Source organism: Dermacentor variabilis, chromosome 6 (genome assembly GCF_050947875.1).
Source record: "Dermacentor variabilis isolate Ectoservices chromosome 6, ASM5094787v1, whole genome shotgun sequence".
NCBI classification, from domain to species: Eukaryota; Metazoa; Arthropoda; class Arachnida; order Ixodida; family Ixodidae; genus Dermacentor; species Dermacentor variabilis.
In genome coordinates this window covers 41,151,174-41,166,916 of record NC_134573.1, presented here as the reverse complement: position 1 = coordinate 41,166,916, position 15,743 = coordinate 41,151,174, and the positions used below count along the sequence as shown (strand labels likewise).

At 49.7% G+C, this 15,743-nt stretch overlaps 1 protein-coding gene across 1 annotated transcript in view; it reads left to right on the top strand.

The window, feature by feature from the left end:
* The first annotated feature begins 367 nt into the window (after window positions 1-367).
* Window positions 368-15,743, top strand: part of LOC142584758 (glutathione S-transferase Mu 2-like) — a 32,161-nt gene continuing 16,785 nt past the window's right edge. The window contains exon 1 of the mRNA XM_075694991.1: window positions 368-733. Within this exon, the coding sequence (XP_075551106.1) occupies window positions 636-733 (98 nt within the window). The 5' untranslated portion in view covers window positions 368-635. The remainder of the gene's footprint in view (window positions 734-15,743) is intronic.

Genomic DNA, 15,743 nt, shown 5'->3' with positions numbered 1-15,743 from the left:
GGACCATTTACTTAGCAGAAACCAGCGTGCCTTTCCGTGTGTTCAATCAATGATGTATCGTATACAGGTGTGCCGTTGCTGGAGCCAGTGCTCTGTGTTTTCCGTGTTTTATTTTGTTTATCTTCTTCGGTAGCAATTCACACCGACACCCAGGACGAAATCGATTAATCCTGCAAACTGGCCAACGCCAGCAAAAAGACACACTCGGCACAAGTGGGCCAGCACTTATCACCCGCGTGTATCTTCCGACGTGCCTGCTGTTAACACGCCCAAGAACGCGTACTCGGCGTCAGTCACTGCGCACGACGGTTGCGTAAAAGCACGTATAAATGGCACTCGGGGCATCACCTCCCCACAGCGCTTCCCATTCAAAGCGTCGTTCGAGGCACGGTCGCTCGGTCAAAACCAATCAGTAGGTACCGGGCTTCCTGTCGGCGACAGCCCGGAGGCATGGTATTGCGCAATCCGGCGCCCGCCCGTCTACGTGGGCCTCGCTTGGGGCCGCTTCGATCGACACTAGCGCGGTGCTCATAGGTGGCAGAGCGGGCGCTTTCAAAGTCGTGGAAACAAGCGCGTAGTCGTCTTCCGGCTGCTGGCAAAAGTGTGCGTGTTCGTGTGTCACGCTATCAAGAGACATGGCTCCCCTCGTGCTCGGCTACTGGGACATTCGAGGCATAGGCGAGCCCATCCGCTACATGCTGGCCCACGCCGGAGTCCCCTACGAGGACAAGAGGTAGGCCTGGCTCTGGCATCCTGGATTCGCCGCGGCAGCGCATGCCGGTTTCCCGCCTCGTCCGGTTACGGCTTGCGCCACACATTGTGGCGGCGACACGAGGCAGCGGCGGGGAGTTCGAGGATTCCTACTTGGCGCCAGAACAGGGCGACGTGCTTCGGTTGTGCAAAACTCTTCGCGCGAATGCTTCCGTCGGCATGGCGATTATAGGCGGCATTACAAAGAGAATTGCAAGTCACACTTTTTTCTTCGCGAATTATTTTGGAGTTCTCTCTCCGCCATGTTGACAGCATTCCAATCGGTGTGGACGGCCCTACGTACCACGATTTCATTGGTAATCAACCATCTCAACAAGCAGCCGCATGTCGATGGCGGCTGAATGCATACCAACGTTTGTGCCTTGGGTGCTCGCTCGCTCACCCCAGGTGGTTAAGCATAACCTGTAACTCATGTCTATGCGGCTAGCCTTATGACTATGTGCGCTCTTTGGCTACGTTAAACTACAGAAACCCAACTCTTTTAAATACAAGAAGAAATCGAGTTGGAAGCAAGAAGCAATAACATAAATTCTCATAACAAGGCTCATGTATTTTAACGGGTTACGTGAATTGGCCGGTGTGGTGTACAGCGTTTCGGCTGCGGTCGCTTCTACGTAGGGCTGACACACCGTCGTATTAGCCAGATATTAATGGAAAATAGAAGATCGTTAACCAGATGATCGCCATCTAATCGTTCTTTGCACTGTCGAGACTAAATGCACGCCATATTTGATGAGTGCGCTGGTTTGTGCTGGCTCGGGAACGAAAAAATGCGTCTAATGGTCTACGCCTGGCATATTATTCCTAGTGGAAGCGCATGCTTGAACCCGCTTTCGATTAACTTGCACAAAGCAGAAATGAAATGCCTAAACAGTTATCTCTCGCGTAGGCTTGCACGTGTGCCTGATTGACAGCTGGCGCTACCATCCCTGAGCGTGCGCCGATAAGTTTCGTGCCCACTTTCTTTTCCGCCGCGCCCTTCGGTTGATATTCGAACGTTTTTGTCTGGGTATCTTGTGTCCATGTCTCCACGCCGTACCTTCTGTCAGAATCAATCTCTACATACTAGCTCAATTTTATGTGGTTCTCTGTCGATTAGATTCGGTTGTAATCGGCTACATGTTGTCTAATAACGGCACTTTTATTAAATTCTACCTTATGCACTCGCTCGTGATGCGATATAAGAGCCTTTTTTTGTTTTTGTGGGCAGGCGAGCTCCACTGCATTGCGAGACACTCTCTCCACTTGCACCGTCTAGCCCCTGCAAGCGAAATTCCTTCCCTGCATTCTCCTATACAGGACCTCGAGGATCGCATGACGCACATGCCACGGGCCCCGCCTTCATTTTTGTCTCTTTTTTTTTCTTTTTTTTTTTCGGTGCTGCGCACGACTTGTCATTGTCTGGTTTCGTGTGGTGCAAAATTTCGCGCGCTGTGCACAAGGTCACATGACTAGCGGTATAATTCAGTGCTACACGAATACTGAATCAGAACAACCGGATCGCAGAGCATGATCACGTGCTGGAACACGGTAGAAGATGGCATAGTTTCGGTAGGTGGTGGTGGTGGTGATGTTGAAGCAGGCAGGGTTAGCCTGGCATACATAGCCGGCAATGGTTCCGCCTGATCCTCCTTCGAGTTGAGATCTGGGGTGTGTCACCAGGTGTCGATGAGCCCCGCGTCGCGCAGGAAGGCTATCAGCAGTCGTTGCGCTCTCTTCCTGAATGCCGCAGGCCCTCCGGGGAAAACGTCTTCAAAGGTCCTGTGCGTAAGACCGCTCTTTTGTTGGTTGTCGACCATCGCTTTTCTTTCTGTGACAAACTGCGGGCATAGCCAAATGAAATGTTCGATGTCGCCAATGCCACCACAGAAAACAGAGTGGGGAAGCGCAAAGCCCAGTCTCGAATAACCAAGCTGGGGTGTACGCGGAGCCGGTCCTGATGCGTTATAAAAGCGTCACTTGTTCGCGTGTAAATCCAGAAGTCACACACGATTCGTGTGGATTCTTGTGCATCTCTCTAAAGTGAAGGCGGATTGCACCCTTAGGGTTTTGAAAAGCTTTTGGAGCTTTCACTTTTGGGACACATGTCAGCTTTAGGCGTGCAAGGGCGTCAGCTTTCTCGTTTCCATCAATTCCTACGTGTGATGGAATGCACTGAAACCTTATGTTAAATCCTTTGCTCGCTAGGTCGTCAATCAGTGCCAGAGACTGCTTTGTAAATTTCTCTGCCAAGATGCCAAGAGGCGGAGTGCAAGAGACTCTGCCTCATTAGTGACTTTCTTGTTAGAAGCCGCCGTTGGAACTCCCATCGCCAAGCGAAGTCCCTTTCTGTGCATTGCCACCAAGCACTCGAATTGACTCGGATGACGGTGATATCAGAGGGAGCTGATAGAGAATACGGCTTGTTAACAGTGCAGCGTTAAGTTTAAGCATGGATATAGGATTGTTTCCCCAACGTACACCTGCCAATCGACGAAGTGCGTTGACTCTTTGCACTGATGCAGCCACAACACTTTTGACCGCACCACGCCATAGTAGCTTGTTTTCGATGGTGACGCCCAGGAATCGAACACGAGTTGCACGAAGAATTGAATGCCTTCTGATATTCAGCGTCAGACGTGTTGACTTGGTCTCACTCCCGGGAAAAGAATGAAGGCAGATTTTTCCGCTGATAAAGATAGGCCAAGCGTCGATAAGTGGCGATCGCTAGTGGAGATTGGCGGCCTGAGCTATCCGGGCCAGACGTTTGTGTTGGTACTCCGAGATCCAAATTCAGATGTCATCTGCGTAGATGGACATTTAACTGCCGTCCGACCTACTTTCAGGGCATCTGGAAGGCTGGCGATGGCAACGTTAAAAAGCAAGGGAGATAGGACACTTCCTTGTGGGATGCCGAGTGAAATTCGTGGCTTGTCGCTCATTATACTTCCGAGCTTAACTTGGACACATCGATCACTGAGAAATTCATGGACGAATCGAAGAGCATTTTCCGAGACGCCCACGGCTCGGAGTCCGTTGATGATGCCTGTATGAAGCACACAGTCGTATGCCTTGGCAACGTCCATAAAGATGGCGAGTGTGAAAAGGCCGTCTACGCGATGGTGCTCGATATGGCTTAGTAGATCCAAGACACTGTCCTGGGCACTCAACCGTGGACGAAATCCGGTCATACATGATGGCACTCTATTTCCTTGCTCAAGATACCATGTTAACCTCGTACATATTAGTCTTTCCATCAACTTTGATACGCATGATGTTAGCAATATTGGCCGATATGAGGTGAGGTTTGCAGGATCCTTTCCAGACTTGAGCACTGGCACCACCCATGCTGTCTTCCACGCTTCTGGGATCTCTCCTGTGCTCCAGACGTGATTAAATATGTCCAATATGTCCAGAAGGGCTCGTTTTCGTTCATATGGCAGATTTGTCAGCATCTAATTGCTGATCGAATCGGGACCCACAGCACAGCGTCTTCTTAATTTGCTAAGCGCCAAATCCATCTCACGAAAGGTGAACAGCGTATCCATGGCATGAAATGATTCAGACAACAGAGGGTTCGATACCCCTGCTGATCTGCCAAGTGTGCATCCGTCTGCAAAATCTTCTGCAAGGGTTTGCAAATCTTTTCCTTGCTTTAAAGCAAGTGCTTCGAATGACCTGTGTAGGCGAATCTTTCCGGATAGGCTATTCATTACTCCCCATATGCTTGTCATGGGAGTAAACGCCGATAAACTCTCGCAGAAAGCAGCCCATTGAACTCGTCTTAACCTTTTTGTGTGACGACGGATGACAGCGTTTATCCTGTTGTATTCAGTTCTCGCAGATGGATTTCCCGTTTTTCTCATTAGTTTTCGCTCCGCTGTCATACGCGCTGCGCAGAAGGTCTTTAATTTCAAATCAGGAGTAGGGAAATGCTCTGGCAGTTTCAACGTAGAGGTAGCCACTCTTTTGCTCCGCAGCTTATCTGCGAACAGCTCACCAGGGGATTCATCCAACGCTTCTCTGTATGTGTCCCAGCGTGTCACAGCACAGAATAGTCGCCCATCAGTGTGAAATCCGGTGATGTTGGTGAAGATCGGAAAGTGGTCACTGCCCATCCTGTCTGGGGCCGTTGTTGACGATACGACAAGGTCTGTAGAATGGATCACGAGGTCTATGGCACTCCATGAATCTGGTGGTCTGAAGAAAGTCGGTTTGCCATCGTTCGCGATACATAAGTCAACGGCATCTGCGGCTGCGACAACTTCCTTGCCTCGGGAATCTGCAGTCTTATCTCCCCAAAGCGAATGATGTGCGTTAATGTCGCCACAGATAATTCTAGGAGGGGCAACGAATGCAAATGTCATTTATAAACGCCTACATGGAGACCTTCCTGCGCTGACTTATATACACCGACACGACACTGAGTTTTCGTTTTCCCAGGCACACTTGCACAGCGGCGACTTCCAAGAAGGTAGAACAAAGGTCTTGCGCTAGTAAGGTGACGTGAGGTATTTCTCGCCTCCATTACTCGTACTTCCATTACTCCATCGTACTTCCATTTGCAAATGACGGTATACTCGGATTTCCATGTCTGATGTACCCTGGGATCGTCCTTCCATTTGGGACACTGGCCTCCGAGGGGGCCAGAATTGGTATAGGTATGCCTCGAAGGAAAAGGCTGAGTTCAGAAAGACGCTGTAGAATACCGGCGCAGTTCCATTGCATTATTAAGGGCACTTTTGGACGACGGAATGGACAAAGTGGACGAGAAATTGCCATTATGCTACTGAGGGTATGTGGAAGTAGAGCAGAGTATTACTGACTCAAGAGCCAGCACTGCTTCCAGCATACCTTTCGTTGAACTAGCAGGCATCTTCGCGACGTGGGAACGTAGTGCCGTGAACAAAACGCGTATCACATGCTGGCAGTTTTCCTGGTGACTGTTTCCAAGTGGTACTTGAGGTCGGTTTACTGTGGCCGCATAGGTGCGTTTTTCGGACTCTTTTCGAACAGGTTTCTCAGCGGCTGTGACCGTTTGCGTTGGCTCAATAACTTCGTTTATCGGTTTGAGACGCGGGAAATGAGATGCGTACTCTGTTTCCAAACCAGGTAGTTGTGGCGCTCTGGACGTCTTCTTCGTGTTCGATGGTGCGCTTGCACTCTTTGGACCCAGAAGAAACAACTTATTTCTTCGCTGAGCAGCTGTCCGCGCAGGACATCGACCGTAGCTAGCAGGGTGGTCACCACCGCAATTTGCACACACAAAGTTTTCTTTACTTGTACACGTCTTAAATTCATGAGGTCCCCCACAGCGCTTGCACCTCTGTTCCCCACGACAGTACTTGGCGATATGTCCGAAGCGCTGACACTTAAAACAGCGTGGTGGTGTCTCCACGTAGTCGACAAGCTCGTGTCTGGTGAAACCAAGGTTGATCTTCTCCGGGCGTTCAGAATTTGGAGCAAATGTGAAAACTACCGAGTTAGTGCGCCTTGACTCCCATTCAGATGACGAGGTTTGGACCCGACGGATGATTCTTCTTGCATGGAATACTCCAAGGTCTTAGGTAGGTGAGCAGCTCCTCATCCGAGATCCATTTAGGGACTCCTCTAACAATGCACGTGTTTTTCACATAACTGTGTGGAACACGGGCAGATATGACTATGCCGCCGATATTCTTGGTCTCTAGAAGGACGTTGGCTTCTTCTGTCTCTACATCTAAGAGCAATGCTCCCTGTCCTGTGAAGTGGCTCTTCACTGGTGCTCCACCGAGAATCGTTTCAAGCTCAGAATACTGAACAATAGGGTTTACTTGTTTTAAATCATCTCTTTCGGATGCTGCAGTGATTAACACTGGAATGTCCTCCGCCCTGTCTTTACGATGGCGCACAATTTGGAAACCACCCTCGTCCATGTCTAGGTCTGAAGGGTTCGCCACGTTGTCGCCCTCAATGATAGTTGACTCGCCTTCAATTTCACCAGTGTCTTGTCGCTTGCAGTCAGGCTGGCTTGTGCAAACCAGCTGGCGTTTCTGACCCGGTGTCAGCCCTTGGGAGGTCATGGCGGGGTGCTCGTCGGTGCCAGCTTGGTTCCTTCTAGCACCTTGTGAGGCGGCGGGTGGCGCAGCACCCGTCGGTCTCCGATACGGAAGGTACCTTTTCGAGTCGACAGGCGTCTTGAACCGTTCTGACCAGTAATATTACCGGAAAATAACGATAAATGTAGGCAGAGCTACTCCGACAGGCTAGCAGCAGGTTCGTCTTCTTGATAGAAACTTCCGCGAGCTGAGATGGTCCTTGTTTCGGTACCTGCGCACGTGACCGAACGTTTGTGGGAAGAAGCAGACGAAGCGGAAGTACATCTCTTGCTTGAGGAAATTACCCGTTGATACTACAAGAGTTATTATTGTTACAGATTCTCTATCTGTATGCAGCGCACTTACTGCGTCTACAAAATCGACAGCATTGAATACGTTTTATTCATTAGCTCCGCCTCATTTAAGCTTAGCTCATATGGTATGGGTCCCTGGCCACCGAGACATTCATATTAATGAAATAGCCGATTCCTTGGCCCGAGCTTCTTTAACAGGCCTTGTGCTATCTCTGCTGCCGGCAACGACGCACGTCACTGCAGCCAGATATAGACAATTTTCTTTGAGCGAAGACAAGAAACCCCTGTCATTGGCAAAATGCACAGATTTTTCGCACCTCAATTATTCTTGGAACCTAAAATGGTGTCCTAACCGGAAATTCGAAGTTTCATTTACTAGGCTGCGTTGCCGTATTCCAACACCTAATTTTTACTTGCACAGGTGTGGTCTGGCGGTATCCCCTCTATACTACTTCTGCAATGAATTCGTATCTATAGATCATTTTATATTATCTTGTCGGCGATTTTCTGTTCACCGAAAACTATGTCTAGAAAGCCCACTTCAAAATTTAGGATTACCTTTAAACAGCACTACTATTCTCTCCCTTGGAGCAACAGTATTGGGATACAGCCACAGGAACATATGCCTAGCCATTTATAATTTTCTATGTGGCACAAAAAAATGCCTTGTTAATAGTTCTTAGTTTCCACAATTGATTTACTTCTACTTCAGTCTACGAAATTCAAAGATATAAAAGCACAAATACAGTTTAAATCCTTCTAGTATTGTTGTTCAAAAATTTAGCTTACCCAAGTTTGTCTTTTTTTTAATAATTTAGTATTCCTATCAACTCAAGGTTTACTCTAGTATTGATCACTAATTTTACTCATGTATTCAGTTTATTTTCCATCTTGGATAATATATTTTACTTTTTGTCTTAGTTATTTATTAACCAAATTCTTTTATTCATTCAATCATATTACCACCCGACTCGTGGCCTATCCCCCATAGTGGGTTTGTGCCATTTATTGAGGATTCATCATCATCATCATCTTCGGTGCGAAGTAAAACAAAAAATACGCCGGCATTCCCTTTGTGCTTTCTATTATTTCTCTAAAATTCAATTCAAGCAACAGTTCGTCAGATAACAGATGTTGTTTTCAATTATTATCAAAGTCGCGTGTCACGACGATCCACGTCACACTGCGGACACCAGCACGTAGGCGCAATTGCACGAGTACGTTGTCCTCCGGCTTGGAGCGCGGTGGCCACGAGGAGATAAGAAAACGGCGTTCGGATTGAAATTTCAGACCTTTCCGCGGCGCGTAGTGATGTAATACTTTGTAGACGCCATAGTTATCGCGCATTCTGTGAACATTCCTTGTCCAGACCAGGTCTGTCCAGAAATGTCCAGACCTGGTGAGGGGCCTGTTAAAGGGCCCCTCACCAAGTCTGGCCATTTCGAGCTGACAAGCGCAGAGCATAGAATTCGTGCCAGCCATTGTGTCTGCAAACCATTACATCGCTACGCGCCGGAGAAAGATCTGACATTTCAAACCGAATGTCATTCTTCCTTCTCCTCGCGGCCACCGGGCTCCAAGCCGGAGGACGACGCACACGTGCTAGTGCGTCTATGTACACGTATTCGCGCTGTTACGTCACTCGTGGTGACATGCGACTTCGAGAATTGTTGAATCTAACATGTGTTATATATATATTATGTTGCTAGAATAGATGAATTAAACCTTATAGAAATATTGAAACACACAAACTGAATGTCTGCGTGTTTTTGTTTTACTTCGCACCGCAACAAGAGAGATGTACTTCCGTTTCCTCTGCTTGTTCCCACGTCATGTTGTCGCGCGCGCAGATACAGAAACTCATTTTCTACCGCGTTCCAGCGTGGGATCATGCTCTGTGATCCGCTTGTGGCTGCCTCAGTTTTCGTATAGCACAGACTTATACCGCTAGTCAGGTGTTCTTGTGCGCAGCGCGCGAAATCGTGTGCTTCGCGAAACCAGACAATCACAACAGCTCGCGCGCGACGCCGTCAGCGGGAGTGCGCTGCGCCGCAAGTGGATAAAAAAAATTAAGGCGGGGCCCGTCGCGTATGCGTCACGGGATCCTTGAGGTCTGGTGTGGGAGAACGCGGGGAAGGAATTTCGCTTGCGAAGGCTAGATGGGGCACGAGGAGAGAGCGTTTCTATTTGCGGTGAAGCTCGCCTCCTCAAATCATAGTTTCGCGACACTGAAATATGGTTATCTCGGCTATTAATGAGCTGATTTGAAAAATTTTGCTGCAGAACGCTCCCTAGAGGACACGTAACAACTTTCAGCGTATGATCAAAATGTGCTATGGGGATTGGTGAGGGGCCCTTTAAAGGTGACTGCCTTCCGTCGCAGTAAATGCAGGTCATTTCCGACATGCTGTCGGGCCTTCTGTTCCCAAGCGACTTGTATGCAGAAAATGCCAGAAATTCGGCCATGGGAGCGCCGTCTGTGGAAAGTCTACGATATGTCCCCGTTTTGCAGCGCTACACTCCCCAGACAACTGCTAGGCTAAAACTTATAAGTGTCTAAACTGTCAGGGGCCCCACTATGTAAGCCTCGTCAAAGAAATGCCCAAGAGTTATTAAGAGGGAACCCTCCGCCTTGAAGAAAATGGTGAGGGACCGTTCGACTGATCGAGAAGCAGTTACTGACTTCGGGCGACGTCGTTCTCGTCGCAGATGCTCATCAAATAATTTCGCTCTCCGCACACAGAATACAAGTCGCGCAAAGCCTCTTCCGGTGGAATCCGCTCCACCACCACTGCAGAATGTATCGAAACCGTGTATTGACAATGGAGCAATTGAAAAGAATGTTTTGTATGAAGCATGGCCACCACTGCCAAGGATAATCCCCATGGATAAACCACAACGAATGGCACCACAATGCTCCACCCCACGTCCAGGTGGGCTGACAGAGCATGACCGCCGAATTGTGACAGTGTGCTAGTCTTTGATAAATGTGATTCGCACACTTGTGGGCAACTCGAATACGCCAACAGCTCGAAGTGCAGTGCAAGTGTTGGATACCCCAGTGCTTGGAAATCTTGCGTAAGCTCAATCGCTCTTCCACTGCCTTCACTCCGTGCTGAAGTACGCAGTGCGACGATTTTTGAGTGGAATGCCAGAAGACTGAAATCACGGATCTCATGTTTCCGCCAATACGTTTTTACCACCCGATTTCCTATAGTGGTAATATGTGAACCAAATTAGTCAAAAACTCTATGGGTCTCTGGGTACTAAGCCTTTGTGGCGTCGACGTGGCGGGAATGCAGCGCAGTAATTCTTTGCATCCGCACAAAACTAGGGTTCTCACTTGCTGCAACCTCATGATGGAAATCAATACGTGTGTTTCCGCATTATAAAGAATAAAGTGGCCTTCACCCTTATCCTCGCCTACATCTCCACATCTAGTCAGTTCGACGGCCACCGACAGCGAAACATTCTGACAGTGACTTCTGGACCCTGGATTATAACTGGAGACTTCAATACTCATCATTTGGTTTAGGCAAGCACCAGAATAGATTCAAGGGGCCGGTAACTTGTGGAATTTGCTTCCGACCGCGAACTCGGCATTGTGAACTCGGATGACAGTCCAACGTACTTGTGTGGCTCAACCTACAGCAGTCGCTTAGGTCTGACTTTGGTGTCACCGCATCTTCGTCAAAAGGTTCGATGGTTCTCTGACATCGAGACTCATGGCAGTGACCGTATTCCCACCTACTTAAAGATCACGGGGTTTGGAAGCTTCTCCTTTTCTACTTTCCGACAAGTAAGGTGATCAACATATAAGGCAAAGGTGAAAGAGGCACGCAAACGGGGATTTGCCTGCAGCATTGAGGATCTCATTACAATTGTGCTGGAAGTATCTAACTACACCTTTACATACGCAACAAAACGTACGATTTTCGACGTGGAACTTCAGCGACTTCGAACGATTCGTAGAAGGGCCGAGAGGCGATACAGGCGCACAATGTCAACTCATGACTTCAGCGTCGCTCTACGTATACAAAAAATTCAACGTCATATGTAGAGACTGGTGAAGAACGGTGGAAGACATTCTGCGATACACTTAACCCCTGAAAGCTACTGTAAATCATCTGGAGGATGGTGCGCGGCCCTGGCGCGTCTCCACAGCGACATCCATTCTGCCCCTAGCCCTCTATCAAGGCAGCTCGCAGGTTGATATAGCCCAAGATTTCTGTGGGAAGATTGTGGGTAGTGTGGTCACCATCAATAGAGAAATTCTGGGTAAGATTCTGCCAGGAATAAACACAGGTAAAACGAATCTAGACTCAAGTGCTCCGGATCTTTCTAGTCCTGCCTCAGAGTGCTTCAACAGTGGCTGCGATAGCAATCGCTAGAGGCCACTTTGTCAAGACCCACATTGAAATTGAAGTACTCAGGACCCATGTCCGGCATCTAGCCAGGACTCCTCGTCACCACTTAGCCTCTCTACCAGCGGACAGACCACACACATCTTTCAGCCAAACAATAACCGCATACAATGAATCATTGCCAGCTTGTTTCACTCCGGCTGCAAGACCTTCGATTCCTCCATGGTTCCTTGCTCAGCCAAAAACCAACCTCACAATACCTGGTATCTCGAAAAAAGCTATCATCACCAGCACTTGGACAGCTCACGTTAATATATTTTTACGAGAACTACCGTGACTCTACGCATATTTACACTAATGGATCTGTCCCTCCAAGCAGCTCCGCGCGGCAATCGTCATACCAGCGAAAGCTACAACAATCAAATTTAAGACGACCCACGCGACAACACCGACGGCAGCAGAGCTCGCACCGCTCTTTACTTCCCTTCATCACATTAGTGATGAACCGCCACACAAGTGGACGATACTCTGCGATTTGAAGGCGCCACTGCAGTCTCAACTGTCACCTTTACGACGCGGACAGCACGAACAACTAATATAGCATATTACAGAGACGTTACACCATATAAGTGACGCAGGCCATGAAATAACGTTCCAATAGCTTCCAAGTCACTGCGGGATTATCGGCAATGAACGGGCGGATCAAGCTGCCCGCTCAGCCCTTACTGAGGAGCACCACGTACCATTTCCTATTTCTAGAACTGACGCAGCAGGGAAACTCCGCCTGCTTGCTCGCCAGTGCACCTCGTCGCAATGAAGTGAGCCACATTTAAAAAATACACGACTGCACTCCCTTGATCCCACGTTAAGTCTTCGAGCGCCATGACAGCTTCGCCGTAGAGACGCCACACTTTTATATGGACTTTGGTTGGGCGTTGCCTTTACCAAAGCCTATGCATTCCGCATATGGATGACCGACACCGCAACCTGTGACCAATGCAGCCACGAAGAATCAATTGACCATATTTTGTGCGCCTCTCCGCAGTACAGTCCACGGAGGGAATGCCTTCGCCACGAACTTGATCAGCTGGACGACCAACCGCTATCAGAAAAAAGTATTTTTGCTCCATCGAAAGGACCTACCGTCACAGAAGGCCGTGCAACCACTATTGAGCTTTTTGCGATCTACGGGCCTGTGTGAACGACTTTCACTAGAACGCCTCTTGTGCGCGTGTGCGTGTGCGTGTGCGCGTGCGCGTGCGCGTGTGCGTGTGCGTGTGCGTGTGCGTGCGTGTGTGTGTGTGTGTGTGTGTGTGTGTGTGTGTGTGTGTGTGTGTGTGTGTGTGTGTGTGTGTGTGTGTGTGTGTGTGTGTGCGTGTGTGTGTGTGTGTGTGTGTGTGTGTGTGTGTGTGTGTGTGTGCGCGCGCGCGCCTCCGTGTCTACGTGTTTTCATTTTAACGTTTTCCTCTCTGTCCTCTTTCTAACCCCTATCTCCCATCCCCAGTGTAGGGTAGCATACCGGAGCCCGATATCTGGTTGACATCCCTGCCTTTCCTCTTTGTCTCTCTCTCTCTCTATCTCACTCTGGGTAAGATTCTTGCGACACGCTTCCCAGAATTGAATGTCTCCTTCTAACTTCAGGAATTTGACGCTGCTCTGGTCGTATGTAGGCGTTCATCATCGGTAGGACCGGACGACATCACGCTGCTTTATGCCGCCTACGTGAATATGGCCGAGGTTGACATCTGGAATGTTACAACCAGTCACGGAAGGATGGCGTCGTTCCTGAGCAGTGGAAGTCCAGCCGCTTGATACCACTCCTGAAGCCTGGAAAGTCGCCACTTGACCTTGCACCCGACCGACCCATTGCGCTGTCCAGCTTTTTTGGAAGGTAATGGAAAGGATGGTTCTCACGCGCCAAGAGGGGTATTTTGAGCGCCACAACGTATATCCCGAGGCCATGGCTGGGTCTAGAAGAGGTCGCTCGTCTGTTGACAACCTCATCGACCTCGTGAGCTCTGTGCAAGGAGAACACCACAAACGTTCGTCGGTGGGCACTTTTCCTCGATGTGAAAGGCGCCTATGATAATGTAACGCATGAAGCCTTCCTTGATGCCCTAGAAAACGATGGAATTACAGGAATTGCACTTGCCGTGGTGTCCCACAGGGCTGAGTTCTTAGCCCCACTTTTTTCAACCTTGCAATCCTTCGACTTACCCACGTTCTACGACGTACAGTCAACCTTTCCTTATATGCTGACGACGTATGCATATGGGCCTCAGAAGTCACACGTCCCCAGGTGTGTACATGGCTCCGAAAAGCCGTGACCCTAACATTGTTGTACCTGCGCGCTCCAGGCCTCAGTATTTCGACCGAGAAGAGCGCCTTAGTCGTTATTTCGACCCAGAAGAGCGCCTTAGTCGTTTTACCCACAAGCCCATGAACTAGTACCCCATTTCTATTGACCACCAAGCAATTTAATACGCAAAATCCCCCCATTATTAGGCATTATCGACAGATAACTTTCATGGATCCCCCAAATCTCATACTTGAGAGAGGCTTACCTCCATCGCCCATATGCTAAAGTTTCTTGCCGCTAAAATGTAGGGCGCCTTCATGGCATCTATGCTTCAACTATACAGGACGTTCTTCCTGGGATACTTGCGATATAGCATACCAGTGGTGTCCGATGCAAACAAAACTAACATCCATGTCTTACAAAGCATTCAAGGCCAAGCCCCTCGAACATGTCTGCGGCTATCTCAATGTGCTTCAACCGTAGTAACAATTGCCACCGCGAGAGACCACCAAATAAACGACTTGTATGGCTGTCGACGCTCTCCTGGCGCGTGTTTGCCATATGTTGAGAGTTTCTGACCGCCATCTCGCTTGCTTTCCTGAGAAAAGACCTACGACAGCGTTTTCCAGATCAGTTGCGGCTAACCAGCACTCTCTGTCATTGAAATACTCGCCCGTAACAAGAACGCCATCCCCTGTGGTGCGTGGTAAAGCCTTCTGTATACCTTGCTGTTCCAGGAATTGCGAAGAAGGTTAGCGTGAGAACCGCGGCTCTCAAGCAGATCTCATCGGAATTTTTGCATAGTTCGTAAGTTAACTGAATCCATGTTTACACGGACGGTTCGGTCTCTGAAAGTTTGACGGGTGCCATTGTTATACCATCTCAAGCGGCTGTCATCAGGTTTGACTTCACGCGTAACGACATCTACAGGTTTCGAACTCGCCTCTGTTCGCGCTGCTGTCGAATACATTGAAAAAGAATCGCCTAGCAAATGGGCAATATAATGCGACTCGAAAGCATCCCTCCAAAACTTGCGAGGTCTACGACTTGACAATTACGAACAGTTGGTGTCTGTGATGACCCACTTATGGGGGCAAAGGTTCGTGTTCTCAATGTTTTAGCGGTTCTCTTAGGCGGAGCCTCCGAGAACCCAATTGAGGACGAAGCCGTTGGTTTGGACGCACACACAAAGACTTTTAATCACACACAAAAGAAGCATAAAGCAAATAAAAAGAAACAGAAAACATGCTTGAAATACACACTCAAGAAAACATTGCGGTAAGGAACGCTCTTATAGGGCTTGCACGAGGTTAACGAGGGTGAGAGTTCGGGCTTGCCACGAGGGCGGGGACGCGTCGCAGTCTCGACACGGCAACGCGGCGACAAGCTGGCAGAAGGGGTGGCGCCGGTCTCACCAAAGGTTGTGGCGTAGGCTGACCGACCGGGCGCCGGGAGCGCGCCAGCTCTGGTGAGGCCAGGTAACGCTGGCGGCTGGGTGGCAGGAGTGGACGGCGGCAGCGTTCTGGTCGGGCAGAGAGCTCGGGCCCGTAGCCCGACTGCTCCCCTCTCGCCCACGGGCACGGAAGCTCGAACGCCGGCCTCGGGCAACAGGCGGCACGGCAGACGGGGGTGGCGTTCTGGCCGGGCAGCTGGCGTAGAACTCGGGCCCGAAGCCCGACTGTTCTCGTCTTGCCCACTGGCGCAGAAGCTCACCGGCCTTGAGGAGCTGGCGGCACGCTCAGTTAGACGGGCGACGCACAGGAACAGGTTGGCAGGAGGCCCCGGGCGGGTGAAGTCCTGGTGGGCTCGGGACCGGAACCCGACGGCCCGTCTTCAACGCCCGCTCCGGTGGTTGACCTCCTCCTGCCGTCGTTTCCTGGGACTCTTCCTGGCGTCTCCCCGGCGTCTCCCTGCGTGACCTCTTGCGTGTCGCCCCCTT